General features: G+C 42.1%; 1 protein-coding gene across 1 annotated transcript; it reads right to left on the minus strand.

Moving 5' to 3' along the window:
• Positions 1–348: 348 nt before the first annotated feature.
• On the minus strand, positions 349–23,041 carry LOC143297747 (2-oxoisovalerate dehydrogenase subunit beta, mitochondrial-like). The gene is made up of 9 exons (XM_076610203.1): positions 22,893–23,041; positions 21,854–21,931; positions 20,399–20,467; positions 19,320–19,453; positions 12,807–12,962; positions 11,472–11,643; positions 9,769–9,914; positions 8,423–8,509; positions 349–5,590 (listed from the first exon to the last, which is right to left on the minus strand). The coding sequence occupies exons 1-9, from the start codon at positions 23,029–23,031 to the stop codon at positions 5,450–5,452; spliced, it is 1,122 nt and encodes a 373-aa protein (XP_076466318.1). The 5' UTR covers positions 23,032–23,041; the 3' UTR covers positions 349–5,449.

The raw sequence follows: 23,041 nt of genomic DNA on the forward strand, positions 1-23,041 counted from the left end.
CACAGGTCTGCACATAAGGTGAACAGGAGGATTGGAAAAGTCTCCACCCTTGACCCAGCAGCTGCACTGAAACCGGGAATCAAACTCGGGTAACTCAAGCATGGATCCAACGCTCTGACCATTCGATTTCTGCACCCAGACACGACATACAACTGAGGGTCACACACACACACACACACACACACACACACACACAGACACAGTAAATGTTCTTTGCAACAATAAAAACTTCTCTTCGTATACAAAGGTTCACAGGTATCATCTACACTGTTCAGTCACATATAAGCCCCTCAAACAAAGAAAAAAAGTAAAAGACCTGAACAAACACACACACAAACAAAACGTAATCTCTGAGAAATCTCTTGTATTATCACCATACAATAATCAGCAAACTTTTCTGATATAACATTCAGCATTATTATGATCAATGTGAGAGGTAAAAATAAAGAAAGAAAAAAGAAAAGAAAAAAGAGATTCTGTTTTCATACTAGGCATAATATCACACAACAGATTAAATTTGGTACACTGCATAAACAAACAGTTGAATAAAATGAAACAACTGGTGTATGCCAGGAGCTTTCAATTAAAACAGCAGACCAAGCTCTGTCAATTAATTCAACAAAACATTCTTTAATTCTTTAACCCCCACCCCCCAAAAAAACTAACAAAATAACAACACAGGACTCTTGTTGTGTGAACCTTCAACACAAAGCTTCAGTTTCAGTACCAATTTCAAGGTAGTGTCAATAACGTCTTTTGGTGCTGCACCACTTTATGCTACACCTCATTTCTTAACCCATTCAACCACCGGGAGTTTACAGCCTTGGATGGCTTTCATGCCACATTGATGCTGAAAAAAAAACCAACAAAAAAACAAACAAACAAACAAAAAAACCCCCAGAAAATAACCCGTTTTTTCTCCACCAAAATTACTAGTGGACACACCCAGAAATACTGCAGAAGTTAGCTCCCTTACTTTGTGGTTAACGCATGTACAGGCTCGTGAAAACAACATTAGATAAATTCAAAAGTCAGAGAAATGCTCAGACACAAGGCTTAAGGAGTTAAGAAAGAAAAAGGAGGGTTGGGATGGAGCATAATTATGCCTGAACTACACACTGACCCAATTCACTGATCAGGCCTTTTGTGCTTCCCAAATACTGCAGAAAAAAAAACAACTCCCCCACCCCCACCCCACCCAGAAATACAACAACAACTCCAAAACCGACTCACTCTCTCACTTTGAAAAAAAAAAATCTAACCATGTGGCTCCAAAGATTAAGCCACATACAATGCTTAAAAAGCACTGTGATGCATATGGTGGAAAAGAACATTGCTGCAGATTAATATCAGTGTGTAAAAGAGTAACTTCCAGTTTGTGAATACACTAAAATGCTTTCTGATATGTCCTGGCAAAGGAAGAAATGAAAACATCACTCCACAGCAAAATAAATTTTCTGGTAATTCACTGAACGATTCAGAATCTGAAATCGAATCTAATAATTCTGAGCAAAAATGAAACAGTTCAAAAATAAGTAAACACATAAAAAAAAGAATGAAAAAAAAACAAGAAAGAATTTTTTTTTAATCCTGCAAAAACCAACAAAATTGAAAGTCCGAAAAGGAGAGCTTATTCAGCAAAACAGTGCTTGCATGAAGCCATTTTCTATTGACCACTGATTTCCCTTCACCATTTATTCAAAGCTTTCTTGCCACTAAATTTGACTAGAGATGTAAAGCAAAGTTATAGTAATATTAAAATGAAGAAAAAAAAAAGTGTCTTAGACAATGATAAACACTCGAGACTCTGAAACTCACAACAATGACACAGCTGAAGCAAAGTAATATGACCGTGTTGATGGTTACAGTGCACGACTTGTCAGTTCTAAGTGAAGTCCAGTTACAAGAAACCACTGGGTTTTGTTAACCAAACTTGAGTGTGTACCACAAGACATCTTCAGACACCCACATCACCTTAACCCCCCTCCCCACCCACCCCACCCAAAAAAAACCCCCAACAACAGAGAATGCATTAAGCTAAGAAACTGATAAGTGTACATTTCCTACTGTCAATGTTGCCAGGATGTACAGAAACACAATGGAGTGGAATACCAATGCCAGAAATACTGGGAAACAATTATGAACAAATAGAAAAAAAGAGTGAGATATATAAAGAGGTACATATCAATAACAGATAGACAGAAAGATAGGCGGAGAACTAATTTCTCGCAAATTCCCAGCATGATTGTGAAGGTAAGTTCTGTGAAAAATCGTGCACATGATTTGAATCATTCCTACTGGCATGGGAAACCAAACAACACTCACACTGACACACACATATATATACACTGAAATACACAAACAAAACACTGAAACACACGTATACACACAATGACTCGCACGATGTTCACAAATGAAAACAAAGCAGTACAAAATCTCAGCAGCAGCAGACCTAATAAAACAAAATACCTCAAACCTCAAAACCATACACCACAAAGTACAAAAATGATTGGAAAACTTTTTTTTTTTTTTCCTTTTTCTTTATTCCAACCACCCCTTTAATACTGATAAACAGAATGAGAAACTTTATTGTATTGAAGGACTTTAGTATCATATTTGGCTGTATTCAAATGGAATCATAATAAATCTTTATACCACATAGATTTTAAAACAGCCTCAGCACTGGCGAGAAAATCTGAGCACGCTGGTTCGAATCACAGCTCAGCCACCGGTACTTTCTCCCCCTCCACTAGACCTTGAGTAGTGGTCTGGACGCTAGTCATTCGGATGAGATGATAAACTGAGGTCCCATGTGCAGCATGCACTTAGCGCACATAAAAGAACCCACGACAACAAATGGGTTCTGTAGAAAAATCCACTTCGATAGGAAAAACAAATAAAAGTGCACGCGGGAAAAAATACAGAAAAAAAGGGTGGCGCTGTAGTGTAGCAACGCACTCTCCCTGGGGAAAGAAGCCCAAATTTCACAAAGAGAAATCTGTTTGACAAAAAGAGAAATACAATACAATGCAATACAATAAAATCATCTGACCTGTTTATCAAGAGTTTAAAATTTCAATCCTATCATCAGAAAACAGGGGACCAAAAGAAAAGGGGGAATAAATCCATATATGTATATATATATATATATACCACCACCACCACCACCACCACCATGAAAAAAAAATCCTTGAAACATACATGGCATATACTGAGGTACAGCTGCATGTTTCAACAGCAGAGTTAAACACATAAACACAACCAGTCCAAGTCATAACTCACATTTTCATACAATGAATTAACCATCTTCATTTTACGTAAGTAGTTTAGTTATTTTGAGACATACTCTCTCCATGTACAGAGTTGCAGTACAAACATAAAGACGCAATACAAACGTACACAGTTCACTGGCTTCATGCGGAATGATCTCATAAAACACAGTCCCTGACGCCTACAAGTGGTGTCATCAACTCCACAACTACCTTGTTGCTTTACTGAAGAAAAAAAAATCCACATTCCCATTTACCCAGACTTTGAGCAACTCATAATAATAAAAATGCATTATACATTAACAGATGCAGATGAGCATGAATTATGAAGCTGCATACACAGAAACTACTGTCGCATGAAACCGCAAGTACTTTTGTAACAATGATACTCTGCTGTTTGGTGGTGGGAACCATCCCAACGCTGACTGTCCTAAAACCCTCTTGGCCAAGAGAGCGGGGATGTAACTTGGGTGAGACACTCTCCACTATAATCAAATTCCAGCCCAGATAGTCAGGACAGCAGTTGCCTCCTCTGCTGTTCTGATGGTCATGGTCGGATATGACTGACTGTCATATACATGTGCTTTGCACATTGTTCACTGTGTAATAATCCTTGAACAAGCTCCCCCTTTTGTTTTCTCAAATCTCTGCACCCAGTTCTTTCAAGTCAGGCCTTAAAAACCTTTCTCTTTCTCAAAAAAAAAGCTACCTTCTCCCTTCCTTCTTTAACCCATTCAACCCTGGTGAGCATACAGCCTTGGCAGGCTTCCATGTAATATTAATACAGAAAAAATGCAGAATTTTTTTTTCTTCTGCATTATGTGTTGACACATTTGGAAATTACTGTAGAAGTTAGCTCCCTTTCTTTGCAGTTTATGCCCATGCTGGAACATAAAAAACGCTTCAATGTGATGAATTTTTACATCAGAGTAATGTTTGGGTGCAGGGCGCAATGAGTTAAACCTGCAATTTCTCCAGTCATCTTATCAACATATCATTCATGACAATTGTCTTTCGTCCTTCTGAATCAGAGTTATGCCTGCGTGTGTACATTTGGTGTGAAAGTGTTTTGATTTGTCTTGGCACAAGATTGCGTACTATATAAAACTCATTTATGCCTCCCTACTTACTTTGCATGCATGAATGGGAGAGTAGGGAGACGACGGAGAGAGGGGAAGGAAGTGGGAGAGAGAGGGAGAGAGAGTGAGAAAGAGAGAGAGAGTGGTTATAAATGGTTTATTTGATTTGTAACATCTTCTTTCATGTAAAGCACCCTGAGCTCTTGGAGAGAAAGGGTGCACAACAAAAATGCATGTTATCATTATCATTTAGAAAGGGTGCTACACAAATGTACATAATCATTATTATTACTTATCATTATGATCCAACTGGAAAAATAGAAAGAATGAGGAAATCAAATCAATCTATATCTATGCTCTAGCATAATCACACAGCTCCTCACAAAACTTCCAACACCAGTTTAAAACAAATGTGCTCCACTTAAACACCTTCAAGTTGATTAAAACATCAATTTCCATCTTCCTTTTTATGTTGTCTCATGCTAATAATTTGCACACGTTTCCCACTAAACGTTGCCTGTGCAGCTGGAGTGGTAGTGAGGGTGGTGGGGGTGAAGGGTGCAGAGGAGAAAACATAAAGATTTTCTCATTAAATATACATTCTATGTTCACTAGCTTTCCTTTATGAATACACACCCCTTATTGTTCTAAAAATGCAGACTCAAGCCCAAAGCGAAAACAAAAGGAACAGAACACTATAGTGGACTACTCAGATTTCTCAAGATGTTAAATATGGAAAATGTTTTCCTGAATGAAACAAATCAACAAAAAACAAAACAAAAACAAACAAACACAATCTTCTGGCCCTTAACACCTTACTAGATGATTTCAACAAAAGTGAATGACAAACCTCTACAAACAACCCAGCATACAACATTTGTCCCAATGGGGGAAACAGCTGCACATCCTCACACATGGTCATCCCCCCAATAAAAAGCAGACATGATCACTCAATACCACACACTGTCAAACACATCCACCCTCACTAACAAACCCACTTCAAAACGCAAACAAATCTCCTAGACACAGCAAAACCAGTGTCGTTCATCTGCCAGTGGTGCACAATTAAACAAGACCCGTCCTTTCAGGTGCCCCGGCCAATCAGAAGTTGACGAGTTTCTTGATGGCGGTAAGGCACCGCCACTTGTCCGGCATGTAGAAGGGCTCGAAGACGTGGGGGAAGGGGGTGTCGTAGCCACACACCCTCTCTATGGGGGCTTCCAGGTTGAGGAAACACTCGCTCTGAAATCAGACCAGGGGTCACTTTGCAACGTGAACAGAATGAGGTTTGGTTTGTCGCTTTGCTCAGCTGCATTCATAGTACACACACTTACATGCATGCATGCGTGTACACCCACTCACCCTGAAATAAGACCAGGAGTTACGTTGATGATGATAAGAGTGAAGGTTAGTTTGTGCTTTGTTCAATGCATTCATAAACACACGTACATGCATGTTGCTGTGCTCAGTTGCATTCATTCATGCACACACATATGCATGCATGTGTTTACAATTGCTTCCACTGAAATCAGACCAGGAATCACTTTGCAACGTGAACAGAGTGAGGTTTGGTTTGTCACTTTGCTCAGTTGAATTCCTAGTTCACACACACACATGCATGCATGCGTGTACACTCATTCACTCTGGTATCAGACCAGGAGTTACGATGATGATAATAGAGTAAAGACTGGTTGGTGCTATGTTCAGTGCATTCATATACACAAACACACGTACACTCACTCACTCTGAAAGCAGAACAGGAGTTACTTCAATGTCAACAGAACCAGGGTTGGTTTGTTGCTTTGCTCAGTTGCATTCATAGTACACATATACATGCATGCATGCGTGTACACTCACTCACTCTGGAATCAGACCAAGAGTCACTTGCAATGTGAACAGAGTGAATGCTGGTTTGTCGCTTTGCTCAGCTGCATGCATGTGTGTACAAACACTTACACTGAAATCAGACCAGGAGTTGATGGGCGCAATAGCCGTGTGGTTAAAGCATTGGACTTTCAATCTGAGGGTCCCGAGTTTGAATCTCGGTGATGGCGTCTGGTGGGTAAAGGGTGGGGATTTTTCTGATCTCCCAGGTCAACATTTATGCACACCTGCTAGTGCCTGAACCCCCTTCGTCTGTATACGCAAGCAGAAGATCAAATACGCATGTTAAAGATCCTGTAATCCATGTCAACGTTCGGTGGGTTATGGAAACAAGAACATACCCAGCATGCACATCCCTGAAAGTGGAGTATGGCTGCCTACATGGCGGGGTAAAAAATGGTCATACACATAAAAGCCCAGTCATGTACATACAAGTGAATGTGGGAGTTGCAGCCCATGAATGCAGAAGAAGAAGAGAAGAAGACCAGGAGTTACCGCAATGTGAACAGAGAAAGTGTTGGTTTGTTGCTTTGCTCAGTTGCATTCATACACACACCGCACAGTAAGCATGCAAGCATATACAAACAAACAACCACAAGCATGAGCTTACGCACATACTCAAACTCTAAAGCTATGTGGCAAAAAGCTTGTCCCTTTGCTTACCTCACTACCCTGGTGAAATAAAACTTCGTTCTGTTTCATTTTCTTTTGAACACAAACATGCATACAAGTGTGTGTGAACAGGTATTCATTATCCCATCAGAGACTCTTCTCTCTCTCACCTGTATGCTTTATTATGTTCACACACAGTGCCTAAGTTTTCAGATGTCTTAAATTTAAAACACTGAACATTCAGGGTTACAGTTGTTCATTTCCTCCCTATGGGAGGTGTTTACTTTTTGGTTTTGAAGTCTATATATTGTGCATTAGCGTGCATGCTTCTACTGAATCAAGTGAGCGCACGTGTTTGTGTGTGTGTGCACATGCACGTGCATTTGAGTGAGAAAGAATGCACAAGCATGTTTGTATGACAATGTATGCATGACAGACCAGCTGCCATGGTGAAGTGGTTAGAGTCACGGACTGACGGTTGGGAGGACGGGTCTTTGGGTGTGTTGCTCTAATTTCCTGACCAACACTGCAAGTGTCTGTATGTCTCTAGCCTGGGATATCATCATGACAGGAAGAGCAGAGTACTGCCTTGTCAGGTAGTCCCAAACCTAGATGGACCTTCATAGCAGTATCGTCATCATCATCATTAAAGTCATCCTCCTTCTTCTCCATCATCAATATAAAGAAAATCCCCAAACTATGTGGCATTTCATGCCCTGCTCTATGGTGACCTCAGTTTCAATACCCCGCAACTTCCATGCTTAGAGTGAATCTTGTCAAGGTCTTCAGTGTTGGCGGATTCATGGGGGACTGTCACTGGAGGGACGTGATGGCAGTCTCCACTCTGGGAGAGACGCTCACTCAGTCTGGCTCCATGACTAAGCCATTATTATCATCAGTAGGGGTTTAGTAGGTGGTGTATTACATACGCTAAATCAGGAGGGACGCTCACACAGTCTGGCTCCGTGACTAAGCCATTATTGTCGTTAGCAGGGGCTTAGTAGGTGGTGTCCTAAGTACATTAAATCAGAACAGGCACCACTGAACACCACTGAAGTGACTCAGCAGCAGTGCAGGGTCTCCACTGGTGTGTGGCCTCCTGGCACATCAATGGTCCCCAGCGGACTGCAGACGCAGGAACTGTGACGGACGAACCCGGGTGTGGCCGTGTATAGAGGAATTTATATGAGTGGCATGGGAGTAATGCCACTGAAATGGTGCAGATGATGGGGCAGCAAAAAAAAAAAAGAAAAAAAAGTACGCTAAATCAGAATGGGCAGTACCGAACATCACCAAAGTGACTCAGCAGCAGTGCAGGGTCTCCTTTGGTGTGTGGCCTCCTGGCGACCTAACAGCAGTTCATAGGGGTGGAATGCCGGCACTGGAACTGTGACAGAGGAACCCGGGTGTGGCTGTGTATGGGGGACTTGGAATGAGCAGTGTGGGGATAATGCCACTGAAACCGTGCAGATGATGTGGGAGCCAAAAAAAACAACAACAAAAGTATGCATGACAGACGCTTCACATTGTAATGGGTCAGAAGGTCTCCATCAATAAAACATTTCAGAGTTCTCTCACCTGTATGCAGGTGGCAATCTCCGCAGCGAATCCCATGGTGTGTGGAGCCTCATGGGAAATCAAGACACGACCTGTCTTGGCAGCTGACTGCAACACAGACGCAACAAACCATAAATTGAAAAGACCTGCTTCCAGCACTTCCATAGGACTTTACCACTGTCTTTGTGAATATGTGCTGTTTTTTTTTTTATTATGTATGTATGTGTGTGTGTGTGCATCATTGCTGCTGTCAAATGATGTTCATGATGTGTTGGGAGTTAATGTGTGTGTGTGTGTGCGTGTGCGTGTGCGTGTGCGTTTGGTGTGTGTGTGTGTGTGTGCACGTGAGCGTATCTGTGTGTGTGTGCTCTGTGTATGTGTGTGAGTGTTTGTGTGAGAGAGAGAAAATATATAGGTTAGTGTGCCTGCCACAAGAACCCTATATTGATCATGGTGTGTGCATATCTGTGTGTGTGTGTAGGGGGGGTGGGTGGGGGCGAAGTAGGGGGGGGGGGGGGAGTATGTATGTGTTTTTCTGCATGCCTCTATGTGTGTGCGTGTGTATGTGTGCCCATGTGTGTGTGTGTGCATGTCCATGTGTGCATGTCTGTCTGAACCTGTTTGTATCTTTCTATTTCTCTGAATGCCTCTGGGTGTGCATGTGTGTGTGTGTGTGTGTGTGTGTGTGTGTGTGCACATGCACATGTGTCTCTCTGTGCTTGTTTGTATCTGTCTGTTTCTCTTTGTGTTCTCTGCATGCCTGTGTGTGTGTGTGTGTGTGTGTGTGTGTGTGTGCACATGCACAGGTGTCTCTCTGTGCTTGTTTGTATCTGTCTGTTTCTCTTTGTGTTCTCTGCATGCCTCTGTGTGTGTGTGTGTGTGTGTGTGTGTGTGTGTGTGCACATGCACATGTGTCTCTCTGTGCTTGTTTGTATCTGTCTGTTTCTCTTTGTGTTCTCTGCATGCCTGTGTGTGTGTGTGTGTGTGTGTGTGTGTGTGTGTGCACATGCACATGTGTCTCTCTGTGCTTGTTTGTATCTGTCTGTTTCTCTTTGTGTTCTCTGCATGCCTGTGTGTGTGTGTATGTGTGTGTGAATGAGAGCATGTGTGTGTGTGTGTGTGTGTGTGTGAGCATGTGTGTGTGTGTGTGTGTGTGCGCGCGTGTGGAGCATATGTGTGTTGTGTGTGTGTATGTATGTATGTATGCATGTCTGTGGGCATGTGTGTCTATCTGTGCCTGTCTGTATCTGCTTGTGTTTCTCCGCATCACGCCTCTGAATGTGTGTGCGCGCATGTGCGCATGTAACATGCACAAACAGACATCACCAGCCCCTGCCTACTGCCATCATAAACACAAAAACACGTACGTTGAGCACAGTGTCCTTGTCCCAGGGCAGGATGGTCTGCAGGTCGATCAGCTCACACGACACGTTGAACTTGTCCTGTGCCATCTCCGCCACCTCGCGCAGCACATGCACCTGTGTGCCCCAGCCGATCAGCGTCACATCGCTACCTGCCTCACAGACCGTAACGAGATCATGTCGCTATCTGCCTCACAAACCATCATGAGATCACGTCACTGTCTCACAAATCATCATGTGATCACATCACTATCTGTCTCACAAACCATCGTGATATCACATAGCTGTCTGTCTCATAAAACATATTGAGATCACATCGCTACCTGCCTCATAAACCATAACGAGATCATGTTTTACCTGCCTCACAGACCATTGTGAGATCATGTCGTCATCTGTCTCATAAACCATGATGAGATTGCACTGCTGTTTCATAAACCATCGTGAGATCACACTGCTACCTGTCTCACAAACTATCTCGAGATCACATTGCTACCTGCCCCATAAAACATCGTTACCTGCCTCATAAACCATCGTGAGAGCATATCGCTACCTGCTTCAAAACCATCATGAGATCACATTGTTATCTGTCTCATAAACCATCCTGAGATTGCATCGTTATCTATTTCATAGACCATCATGAGATCACATTGCTATCTGTCTCATTAACCGTCATATCAAATTGCTACCGGTCTCATAAACCAATGTGAGATCACATCACTACCTGCCTCACCAAACATCATGAGATTGCATCGCTACCTGTATCATGAACCATCTTGAGATCACATCGCTATCTGTCTCATAAACCATCGTGGGATCATATCGCTGTCTGTCTCAAACTATTATGAGATCACATCGCTACCTGTCTCAGAACCCATGAGAAGATCACATCACTACTTGTCTTATAAACCATTGTGAGATCGCATCGCTATTTGTCTCACAAACCATCATGAGATCACACCACTATCTGTCTCACAAACCATCATGAGATCACATCGCTACCTGTCTCACAAACCATTATGAGATCACACCACTATCTGTCTCACAAACCATCATGAGATCACATCGCTACCTGTCTCATAAACCATCATGAGATCACATCTCTACCTGTCTCACAAACCATCATGAGATCACATCTCTACCTGTCTCATAAACCATCATGACATAACGTCACTACCTGCCTCACAAACCACCATGAGATCACATCTCTACCTGTCTCACAAACCATCATGAGATCACATCTCTACCTGTCTCACAAACCATCATGAGATGACATCGCTACCTATTTCATAAACCATCATGACATAACGTCACTATCTGTCTCACAAACCATCATGAGATCACATCGCTACTTCCCTCAAAAACCATAACATGACGTTGCTACCTACCTCACAGACCATCATGAGATCACATCGCTACCTGTTTCACAGATCATTGTAAGACCACGTGACAACCTGCCTCATAAACCATTGTGAGATCACATCGCTACTAATCTCACAGACCATTGTGAGATCACATCGCTACCTGTCTCACAAACATGAGATCACATCCCTATCTACCTCACAAACCATTGTGAGATCACATCGCAGCAGAGAGGAAGAAAATACTGGCGAGCATGGGATTCAAACCCCTGTACTCATACTCCCTAGCATCCTCAGCGGACAAATTACCACTGGTCCAACACTCCACTTTTTTTTTTTCCAGATACCCACCCTCCAGCAGGACATGTGCTGAGGACAGAGGGAGCTCGTAGTCCCCGGCAGGCACATCCTCAATGGCTGCCCGGTACAGGATCTTGGGTTCTAAGAACACGCAGGGGTTCGGGTCCCGCACGCAGCTCAGCAGCAGTCCCTTGGCCTGGATGGGGCCTCGAGGGATCACCACCTGTAGCGGACACACTTCATTATCATCATCATCTCTTTCATCGCCAAGTTACACACATCATTATCATCATCATCTCTTTCGTCGCCAAGTTACACACATCATTATCATCATCATCTCTTTCGTCGCCAAGTTACACACATCATTGTCATCATCATCTCTTTCATCGCCAAGTTACACACATCATTATCATCATCATCTCTTTCATCGCCAAGTTACACACATCATTGTCATCATCATCTCTTTCATCACCAAGTTACACGCTTCAACATATCATCATCTCTTTCACTGCCAAGTTACACACATCATTATCATCATCATCTCTTTCATCGCCAAGTTACACACATCATTATCATCATCATCTCTTTCATCACCAAGTTACACACATCATTATCATCATCATCTCTTTCACCACCAAGTCACAAAATCATTATCATCATCATCTCTTTCACCGCCAAGTTACACACATCATTATCATCATCATCTCTTTCACCACCAAGTTACACACATCATTGTCATCATCATCTCTTTCATCGCCAAGTTACGCACATCATTATCATCATCATCTCTTTCACCGCCAAGTTACAAAATCATTATCATCATCAGCTCTTTCACTGACAAGTTTCTGTGTGAAAGGCACTCCCCAGCGCCAAATAAAGATTAAAAAAAAAAAATTTATCAAAACAAAACAGTGGACTTGTTCACTTCAAACTGGTCCACACACGCACACACACACACACACACACACATATTGAAGAGCCAATCAGAAAAACCATAATATTCTGACGTCAGCGAACATAGTACCAACATGGCCGCACCTTTTCACTGTGTTTTGTGCATGTGCTTTGGATGAAAAAGATCAATTTCAATATAAGTCAACCAATAGCAAAACACGACACAAGTGTTTACGCACCGCTCAACCGGTGGCTAGGCATTATGTCATTTTTGGCTCAGGAGCTCAGGCAGAAGGGTTAAAATTGCTCAGGAACTCAGGGCTCAAAGGGTTAATAGATACGCACACAAGCAGGCACAAACACACTCATTCACAAGTGTGCACACACATACACAAACACACACACATGCGCGCACACATACACACACACACATGAACGCACACACACACACATGTGCACACATCCACACACACACACACACCACACACCCACCTTGATGCCTGGCATGTGTGCAAAGAAGGCCTCCACGCTCTGTGAGTGGTAGAGGGCGCCATGACCCACAGCACTGCAGGGGGCGCGAATGGTCAGCGCTCCCGAGTCAAACAGGTTGCCCGTGCGGTAGCGGAACATGGCCGCTTCGTTTCGGATCTGGAGAGACACAGGGAGGGAGGGAAAACTCAACACACTCAGGTACAAATTCATATGCATTTCTCACACATGCAAGAGGAGTATGTGGAAGTGCATATACATGTATATAAACACACACTCACTCATTAACTCACTCCGGACGATGTAACGCTATAGTGTTCCTGATGTAAGGTATCATTCTGGATGACGGAACGCTATAGCAGTTTCGACAATTAAAATTTTTTCCACGTTTTCCTCATGGGGTAGCATAAAAATCGCAGCTACACCCGGCATTGCGAACATGTCAAGGGTCGAACGGAAAGTTTCTTCATGAGATTCTGTAACAACATACTCCACAGCGAGCCAGTGAGTTCAGGACCCCACACGACAAGCTAATCTGCATACGTATTGAAAATGGCGTCGCATGCGATACAAGTGGAAATTTTTGGAGCAAACTAGATCATGACAGCGGCTTTTACCACTGCTGAAGTAATTGAAATGCTTCAAACAAAAGGTTTTGATATCGACGAGGATGATGGAGACGCTGAATAAAGTATCTGCAGTGAAGAAAGCTACCAGCAAGTAGGTACTGATAGTGATTCAGCTTCTGACAGCAGTGAAGAGGGAGGGGGTTTGATGTTCACACGACATGAGGAGAGGGGTCAGTAGGTCAAGTACAGTGAGTTTCATTAAGTTACTTTTATGTTTTGTGATTTTTTCCCTAACCCTAACAAATGGGTCATATGTAAGGAAAAGCAAGGGAGAGAACTAGTTGTCTGGAGTGAGTTAACTCACACACACACAAAGCAGAAGATGGCTGCTTTAATTTGGATCTGGAGACACCAGGACACTATGGCTACCAAACGTTTTTTGGCCAAACAGGAAGCTATTTGTTCATTTCATCATTGTTGCTTATAGTTATACTGCATGCAGTTATACTCCAGCCGACCACAGAGAGTCTATGTAGTTATACTCCAGCTGACCAAAGAGAGTCTGTGTAGTTATACTCCAGCTGACCAAAGAGAGTCTGTGTAGTTATACTCCAGCTGACCACAGAGAGTCTGTGCAGTTATACTCCAGCTGACCAAAGAGAGTCTGTGTAGTTATACTCCAGCTGACCAAAGAGAGTCTGTGTAGTTATACTCCAGCTGACCACAGAGAGTCTGTGTAGTTATACTCAAGCTAACCACAGAGAATCTATGTAGTTATACTCCAGCTGACCAGAGTCTGTGTAGTTATACTCCAGCTGACCACAGAGAGTCTGTGTAGTTATACTCCAGCCGACCACAGAGAGTCTGTGTAGTTATACTCCAGCTGACCACAGAGAGTCTGTGTAGTTATACTCCAGCTGACCACAGAGAGTCTGTGTAGTTATACTCCAGCTGACCACACAGAGTCTGTGTAGTTATACTCCAGCTGACCACACCGAGTCTGTGTAGTTATACTCCAGCCAACCACAGAGAGTCTGTGAAGTTATGCTCCAGCTGACCACAGAGAGTCTGTGCAGTTATACTCCAGCTGACCACACAGTAGGTAGGACCACTTAAATTTTGAAATTCAACATATCTAAAAACTAATTACACCATTGGAAAGAACATAAAAAACTAAGTTCACATGCAAATTTTCATTGCATTATACCCAGTAGTTTTTAAGAAAACGGCGTCTAAAAATGTGCAAAAATGACGCGTTTTGACAGATTTAACAAATTGCTATTTTTAGACTGTCATAAAATTTTAAGATGAAGACTTACCACATTGTTCTTTGCTGTACTTGGTTCCACCAATACCTAGTTTATGCTGAATTTTTTCTGGCCTACTCAAGAACATGCTTAGAGAGAGACAGTGCCTTCAAAATAGCAAAATATTCAGTTTTGTCAAGTGTCGAATGGCCTGATTTCACAGTGATAACATGCTGACTTATAATGCTGATATCTCAGAAAGTTTTCATGCTACAAAAACATTTCAGATATGTGCATGTTCAGAAAAGCATGTAGAATACAGTTTTTTTGGAAGACTTTATGCTATCAGAAATGCAAATAACAATGAAAACAGTCACAAAGTATATGGTTTTTAGTAACAAATGAGCAAGTTTTTTACAATCATGATGATACTATGCTGTCAGATATCACCAGAGTAATTGTAAATGTGCATATTTGACATAACAGAAGTCCAGTCATTTCAGCATCCTTGATTTGCAGTTCCCTTTCTTTTTCACTCAGTTTTGCTTTAAGAAATGACACCTCCTCTGTCGTTGTTCTTAGTTCCTGTGTGATAATGTCCTCATTTTTTTCTTTGCTGCATGCTGGCTCTGGGTCTGAAGTAGGAGGTAGCTGTTTGACAGTTTTTTGCTTCTTCCTGCTGTCTCTGATGACCTCTGCACTTTCAAAAGGAAGTTCTAAAAAATCTTGAAGTGCACTCTCTCCCCCTGGTTTACTTCTGTTTTTACGCAGGCGAGCCTCATCTGCTCTGAGCCTCCCCAGTTTTAATTTGAGCTGTTGGGTTGGTGGCAAATCTCTGACCAGGTGTCATTTATGCAATGTTGCATCCTTTATCCTCAATATCCTAGCTAAGTGACATACTTCAGACACAAGACCAATAGGACAACTGAGTAAAGACTCACAGTCCTCTACAGTTCCTTTCAAAAGATCTGCACGTGTAATTCCAAACTTCTGACAGGAGGGGCCAGGGAAGATGCATGAATCTTTCCTTTCTTGTAAAAAACATTCAGCACCACTGATCGTTTCAGACTTGCTGAATTCCTTAACTATTGACACCACACGTGGAAAGGTACACTCTGGGAACAATTTGTGTAGAAAATGTTCCATTTCCCCCCAGGTTTTGTTTTCTTGATGCTTTAACATATTTAACTGCATCAAGAGTTTGTTGTTGGATGGAACCTTGGGTGCTGATGGTGGTCTTCCTCGTCCACTGTGTGCAACAGTCGCCCTTAAGGCTTTATACTGATCATCATCTGAAATACACAGGCATGAAATTTGAGACAGCTCTAATGCTTTAAAATACTTTTTTTTTCATTTCATAGATGCTTTTGCATATATATCATTTATATGTGTGTGTGCATGAGTGTGTGATGAATGTGCACTGATACATGATCTACTAATTTCATTACTACTCCACTGTAATGGTTTCACTTAAATTGATGTAAGTTTTATGTAACAACATATCTTAAACTTATTTCATGTTTACTAATCATATAAGTTATTTATTCTTCACATCATTTACACACACACACATACACACACACACAATAACTAATCCATACTCAGGCAACCTAAATACATCACACAAAACCCAGACCCCCACTCTGATGCACTCTTGTAAAAAGGCCTCTACTTAAGGGGGCGCAACCCACGCACTGCGGGGCGCAACACGCTCCCAGCAAACACACACGGCAGGAGCGTGAAACATGTTCTTGGGTTTAAAATGCCCAAAACAGGGGGGGTGGAAAATAACACGTAATTCCATATGCATTTCTCACCTCAAGAGGATATGTGAAGTGCATATACATGTATATAAACACACACTCACTCATTAACTCATCCGGACGATGTAACGCTATAAGTGTTCCTGATGTAAGGTATCCTTCTGGATGACAGAACGCTATAGCAGTTTCGACAATTAAATTTTTTCCACGTTTTCCTCTGGGTAGCATAAAATCGCAGCTACACCCGGCATTGCGAACATGTCAAGGGTCGAACGGAAAGTTTCTTCATGAGATTCTGTAACAACATACTCCACAGCAAGCCAGCAAGTTCAGGACCCCACACGACAAGCTAATCTGCATACGTATTGAAAATGGCGTCGCATGCGATACAAGTGGAAATTTTTGGAGCAAACTAGATCATGACAGCGGCTTTTACCACTGCTGAAGTAACTGAAATGCTTCAAACAAAAGGTTTTGGTATCGACGAGGATGATGGAGACGCTGAATAAAGTATCTGCAGTGAAGAAGGCTACCAGCAAGTAGGTACTGATAGTGATTCAGCTTCTGACAGCAGTGAAGAGGGAGGGGGTTTGATGTTCACACGACATGAGGAGAGGGGTCAGTAGGTCAAGTACAGTGAGTTTCATTAAGTTACTTTTATGTTTTGTATTTTTTGTGATTTTTTCCCTAACCCTAACAAATGGGTCATATGTAAGGAAAAGCAAGGGAGAGAACTAGTCGTCTGGAGTGAGTTAACTCACACACAGACAAAGCAGAAGATGGCTGCTTTAATTTGGATCTGGAGACACCAGGACACTATTGCTACCAAACGGTTTTTTTGCCAAACAGGAAGCTATTTGTTCATTTCATCATTGTTGCTTATAGTTATACTGCATGCAGTTATACTCCAGCCGACCACAGAGAGTCTATGTAGTTATACTCCAGCTGACCAAAGAGAGTCTGTGTAGTTATACTCCAGCCGACCACAGAGTCTATGTAATTATACTCCAGCTGACCGCGGAGAGTCTGTGTAGTTATACTCCAGCCAACCACAGAGAGTCTGTGTAGTTATACTCCATCTGACCTTAGAGAGTCTGTGTAGTTATACTCCAGCTGACCACAGAGAACCTATGTAGTTATACTCAAGCTGACCACAGAGAATCTATGTAGTTATACTCCAGCTGATCATAGAGAGTCTGTGTAGTTATATTCCAGCTGACCACAGAGAATCTGTGTAGTTATACTCCAGCCGACCACAGAGACTCTGTGTAGCTATACTCCAGCTGACCACACAGAGTCTGTGTAGTTATACTCCAGCCGACCACAGAGAGTCTATGTAATTATACTCCCGCTGACCACACAGAGTCTGTGAAGTTATACTCCAGCTGACCACAAACAGTCTGTGTAGTTATACTCCAGCTGACCACAGAGAGTATGTGTAGTTATACTCCAGCTGACCACACACAGTCTGTGTAGTTATACTCCAGCTGACCACACCAAGTCTGTGTAGTTATACTCCAGCCAACCACAGAGAGTCTGTGAAGTTATGCTCCAGCTGACCACAGAGAGTCTGTGCAGTTATACTCCAGCTAACCACAGAGAGTCTGCGTAGTTATACTCTAGCTGACCACAGAGAGTCTGCGTAGTTATACTCCAGCCAACCACAGAGACTGTGTAGCTATACTCCAGCTTACCACACAGAGTCTATGTAGTTATACTCCAGCTGACCACAGAGAGTCTGTGTAGTTATACTCCAGCTGACCACACAGAGTCTGTGTAGTTATACTCCAGCTGACCACAGAGAGTCTGTGTAGTTATACTCCAGCTGACCACAGAGAGTCTGTGTAGTTATACTCCAGCCGACCACAGAGTCTATGTAATTATACTCCAGCTGACCGCAGAGTCTGTGTTGCTATACTCCAGCTGACCACACAGAGTCTGTGTAGTTATACTCCAGCTGACCGCAGAGAGTCTGTGTAGTTATACTCCAGCCGACCACAGAGAGTCTATGTAGTTATACTCCAGCCGACCACAGAGAGTCTGTGTAGCTATACTCCAGCCAACCACAGAGAGTCTATGTAGTTATACTCCAGCTGACCACAGAGAGTCTATGTAGTTATACTCCAGCCGACCACAGAGAGTCTGTCAAGGTTGAAAACACTATCAATACTGATCCTATAGAATATATAAAAAAAAAAACAAAAACAATGACAAAAAAGTACATAAAAAAAATATCAGTATACAAGTAGGTCATACTCATACAATTAAAAACCTAGGAGATGCCTCTGCCTCACAGCGCGTGATGGAATTTTACTTTCGGAGAATGCTATTCCATTCCTTCGTCCGAATCCGAATACGTTTTGTGTAGGAATGCGTGAGCATTCCTTCATCCGGAGAGAGTTAAGCCGACTGAGAGCTACCTTTAGGTGCTCAACATTCATTTTTTGTCATTCAATCAGGCTTCAGTCAAAAAAAAAAACAAAAAAAAACAAACAAACAAAAAAAACATGCACATATATGAGAGTGGGTTTTTACCAAAAGTTTTGGAAAAAAACAGAACTCTTTTGTTGAATAAAAAAGTCCCAGCCCCCCCCAAATAAAACATACAAAATAAGCCCCCCCCCCCTCCCCCCCCTCTCTCCCCCTCCACACATACATACAAAAACAACGCCACCTGTTTTGTTGCTGTGGATTAATTTATGTGCGCTAGGCGTATCCTACACATGGGACCTCAGTTTCTCATCACATCCGAACCACTACCATCAAGACTACCAACACTCAAAGGTCTAGCGGAGAGAATGAAGGAAAATTCTGGCAAGTGTCGGATTCAAACCCACATACTCATAATTCTCTCACTTCCTAGGCAGACGTGTTGCCACTAGGCCAACACCACCCCTCTACACGCTGACCCTATTACTAAACGGGCATGCAGCTGACCTGGTCAAAGGCAGGGAAGATGTAGTCGGCAAACTGTATCTCTGCGATGGCAGTGGAACCAGCGACAGCCATGCCGATCCCGAAGGACACAATGCCCTGTTCGCTGAGGGGGCTGTTGAACACGCGGTCAGCTCCTGTTCGACACACAGCACACACATATCTTAAAAAATTCTTTTTTTAATTTTTAAAATTTTTTTATCTGTCTTCTTCCCAATGGCATGCTCCAACATTTTCCAGACCATGCAACATATCAAACATGATGGTTTCACACACGATGATGGTAGTCTGAAAGAGAAAAGCCCACCGACACTCTCTCAATCTCTCTCACTCCTTCTCTCCCTCTCCACAGGCACTATTACTAAATTACTAATCACTATACTAACAAAAATGCAAGTACGATATATGTGCATGTTGGATATTCATATTACCACTTCAGCTTCTTGTGTGCCTGGCATATATTGATCACAGTTACGTAGATTGAGCTCTGATTCATAGTTAAGGCCAATATGTTTTTTCACCTGCAATACCTAAATTCAGAGATTGACCGTTTTGCTATAAACAACATTCTGTTTATTCATTCACAATCTGGTGTTTCTGACATCAGACTTCATTATAATATATTCTCATACAATAAGGAAAATATCCTTGCGAGCACATAACAACACAAAATACAAACATGAAGACATAATTGAACATGCTGTCCCCCATCCTACCTCCCTGCTTTCCACACGCACAAATACACACACAGCACACTTGCAGAATGAACAGGAGAACCATTTGCAGACTGCAGAGACCAAGGCTTTGACACACAACTGACAGACCTGGAGAAATCTGGTGAACAGCTCTGTGCAATGCCCCAGAGACTCTTCACAATGCTGAAGGGGAAGAAGAAGACACTTGCTAGCACACACTCGGGCACATACACATGTATTTGCAACCCTCCTCCCCCTTCCTCAATTTATTGTTATGGCAGCTAATTTTGCATGGGCTGAGTGAGTGTGCATCTTTGCAGATATGTATCAAAGTGAAAATGAGGAAAACAGAAAAATCATGCACACACACACTTCCAATCTACTTACCAAACTTATCCCTCAGTCCAACAGTACAACGAAACACTCCACCAAAAGCAACATCTTCACCGAAGATGACTGAAAGAAAATACAACACTGGATTTATAATTGTTCACAGTAAATAACAACACTAATTCAGACCTATAATCAAAGTTAAAAGAAAAAAAAAGGAAAAAAGAAAAAGAAAATTTATGTCATATGTATATAACTTAGGTTAACAACACTGGATAAAGAAGCTTCAGCTTTATTATAAGAAGGTCACCCCTGAAAACAGAGTATTGCTGCCTTTGGAAGAGTAAAAACAGTCATATTTGTAAAAGCCCACTTGTACATAAGACAGAGTCAACATGGGAGTTGCAGCCCATAAACGCAGAGAAGAAAAAGATTATAAAAAAATGATTTCAGATCATGACACCCTATATTGTTAGTAAATGTTACTACAATTAATATGCTATCATAATTGAAGCACAGGTATGCAGTGGATACAATTTCATTATAATTGTAAAGCAATGATCATGTTTTGGTGCCCCCTTTTCTTCCCTGTCATTCATGTTCAGTTTTGTTTCATTTGTATTGTGTTTTGTATAATTTTATCTTATTACTCTTTGTCACAACATATTTCTTCTGTGTGAAATTTGGGCTGCATGTCTCTACAGGTCTGCACTACCCTTTCTGTGTTTTGATTTTGTTTTGTGTACTTGTCTGTGTGTGTGTGTGTTTGTTTTCCAATCAAAGTAGATTTTCTATAGAATTTTTCCATGGACATCCCTTTCGTTGTTGTGGGTTCTTATAGTTATACATGCTTATTGCTTGCACATGTACTAAGTGCATGCTACACACAGGCCATTGATTTATTGTCTCTTCCAAATGACAAGTGTCCAGACCACCACTCAAGGTCTAGTGGAGTAGGATGAAATAACAGTGAGTACTGGAATACCTGGTTTCATTTCCATGCGCTCAGATTCTCTCGCAACTAAGGCGGATGTGTTACCACTTGGCCAACACTCCACAACCATACATGCTGCTTTGTGGCCTCTCCTCGAACACAGCAGCTGCCCTGCCCTAGATAATTCTGTTTTGTTCAAGTCATGAGTCATCAGTCCAGCATAAGTTTCTAAAACATGTCAAGCCATCAGAAGATACCTCATACTTCTGCTGAGTCACTTCAAGTTCAATACTTACAATGCCTGTTCTGATAAAAACTTAAGACAGACACCACTGACTGCTTCAGCTTGTTTGCCGTATAGGATAAAGAGATCATTTAAAGTGGGGACCAGTTTACGTGAATTCCCTGCCTACAATGATCCCCATGATGCTGATCAAATCATGCTGATCAAATCATGTTGAGAAATAAAGTATTTCCATAATTCCAACAGCTTCAGGGTTTCCGAGTGTTATCATCATTTATCATTATCTTTATTATCAGTAGTAGCACTAGCAGTAGTATTCAGAAATGAGTTCTACCAGCAGTGGGATCCTTTTCCAAAGTAATATCCAAGGCACTTGTGATTGACTGGAAAAGGTTCATTCGAGTGGTCTCTCCTGCAACAGTGAATTTGATTCAATTAATAATGAGCATGAGCATGAGCATGAGCACGAGTGTGTGTGTGTGTGTGTGTGTGCGCGCGTGCGCGTACATTTGTGTGCATGCGAGAGAAAAGATGTGGAATGAAATAAGAGAGAGACAGACAGACAGAGAGAGACTGAGCAATCTTAGTGAGACATCGACATGCAGTAGACTTCTACAAGTACAGTAAATGTGACTGTTACATTCAAACTGTAAGAAACCTTTCACTGCAGGTGCATGACTACATCACAAATGAACATACTAACGAGTGTGAGAAAGGGACTCACTGAGAGAGAGGGTGAGAGTGAGGAGGGGCAGAGAGGGGGGTTTGGTGGGGAGTGGGGAGGAGGGGGGGGGGGGGCAGGGAGAGGAGGGGAGTAGATGACACTTTTTTTCTTTTTTTTTTTTTTTTTAGAGGATAAATTAGCAATGATGTGCTTTCCTGCATCCATTCCCTGCCCTTAACAGTGTCTACACTACACAATACTATAGTAACTTGTAGAAAGACATGGTGGTTATAAAAATACACTTGAAACACACACATACACACACACACCTTTGTTTGCAATACAGTGTTCATTGTGACACAATGTAGTTGCTTACAAGTCAGATTAATTTTGATGTACTTATACAAACTAAAGTAAATGTCTATGTGGACTATGGAGATGAAAATATGTATTCATATACCTGGTTATTTCTTACATTCTTAATTTGTCAGCTTTGTTATAAACTCTTGACAAGGGCAGCTTTAGAGACTGGATCTCTCCCCCCCCCCTCCCCCACATTACAAAGGAGTACGTGCGTATTGCAAAGTCAGCGGAATATCGACTATCTGCAACCTACATGTGACTGTTGTCAAACTGAAAGCAAGCTTGTCATTGCAATGTTCAACTTGGAATAATGAACATCATATCGAAGTGTGATCAAACTCATTACCATGATTTGGATCCGGTGAATCTGGAACGTAGCTAAAATGGACACTTCTTGCAGCAATCAAAGCCGTTTTATTGCCATGGAGTCGCTGCAACGAAAGTGTTTTTGCAGCAGACACGAACGACCTCAGCGTCATCGCCATGATTTTCTGC

The sequence above is a fragment of the Babylonia areolata genome, chromosome 23, assembly GCF_041734735.1.
Source record: "Babylonia areolata isolate BAREFJ2019XMU chromosome 23, ASM4173473v1, whole genome shotgun sequence".
Lineage (NCBI taxonomy): Eukaryota > Metazoa > Mollusca > Gastropoda > Neogastropoda > Buccinidae > Babylonia > Babylonia areolata.

What these genes read in the sequence shown, in the direction of transcription:
- LOC143297747 (XM_076610203.1), bottom strand. Translation starts at nt 23,031, where the DNA reads ATGGCGATGACGCTGAGGTCGTTCGTGTCTGCTGCAAAAACACTTTCG. An exon ending in GGAAAAGGATCCCACTGCTG is followed by an intron (nt 20,468 to 21,853) that starts GTAGAACTCATT and finishes ATTTTCTTTCAG; the next exon opens with TCATCTTCGGTGAAGATGTT. An exon ending in CACACATGCCAGGCATCAAG is followed by an intron (nt 11,644 to 12,806) that starts GTGGGTGTGTGG and finishes TGTCCGCTACAG; the next exon opens with GTGGTGATCCCTCGAGGCCC.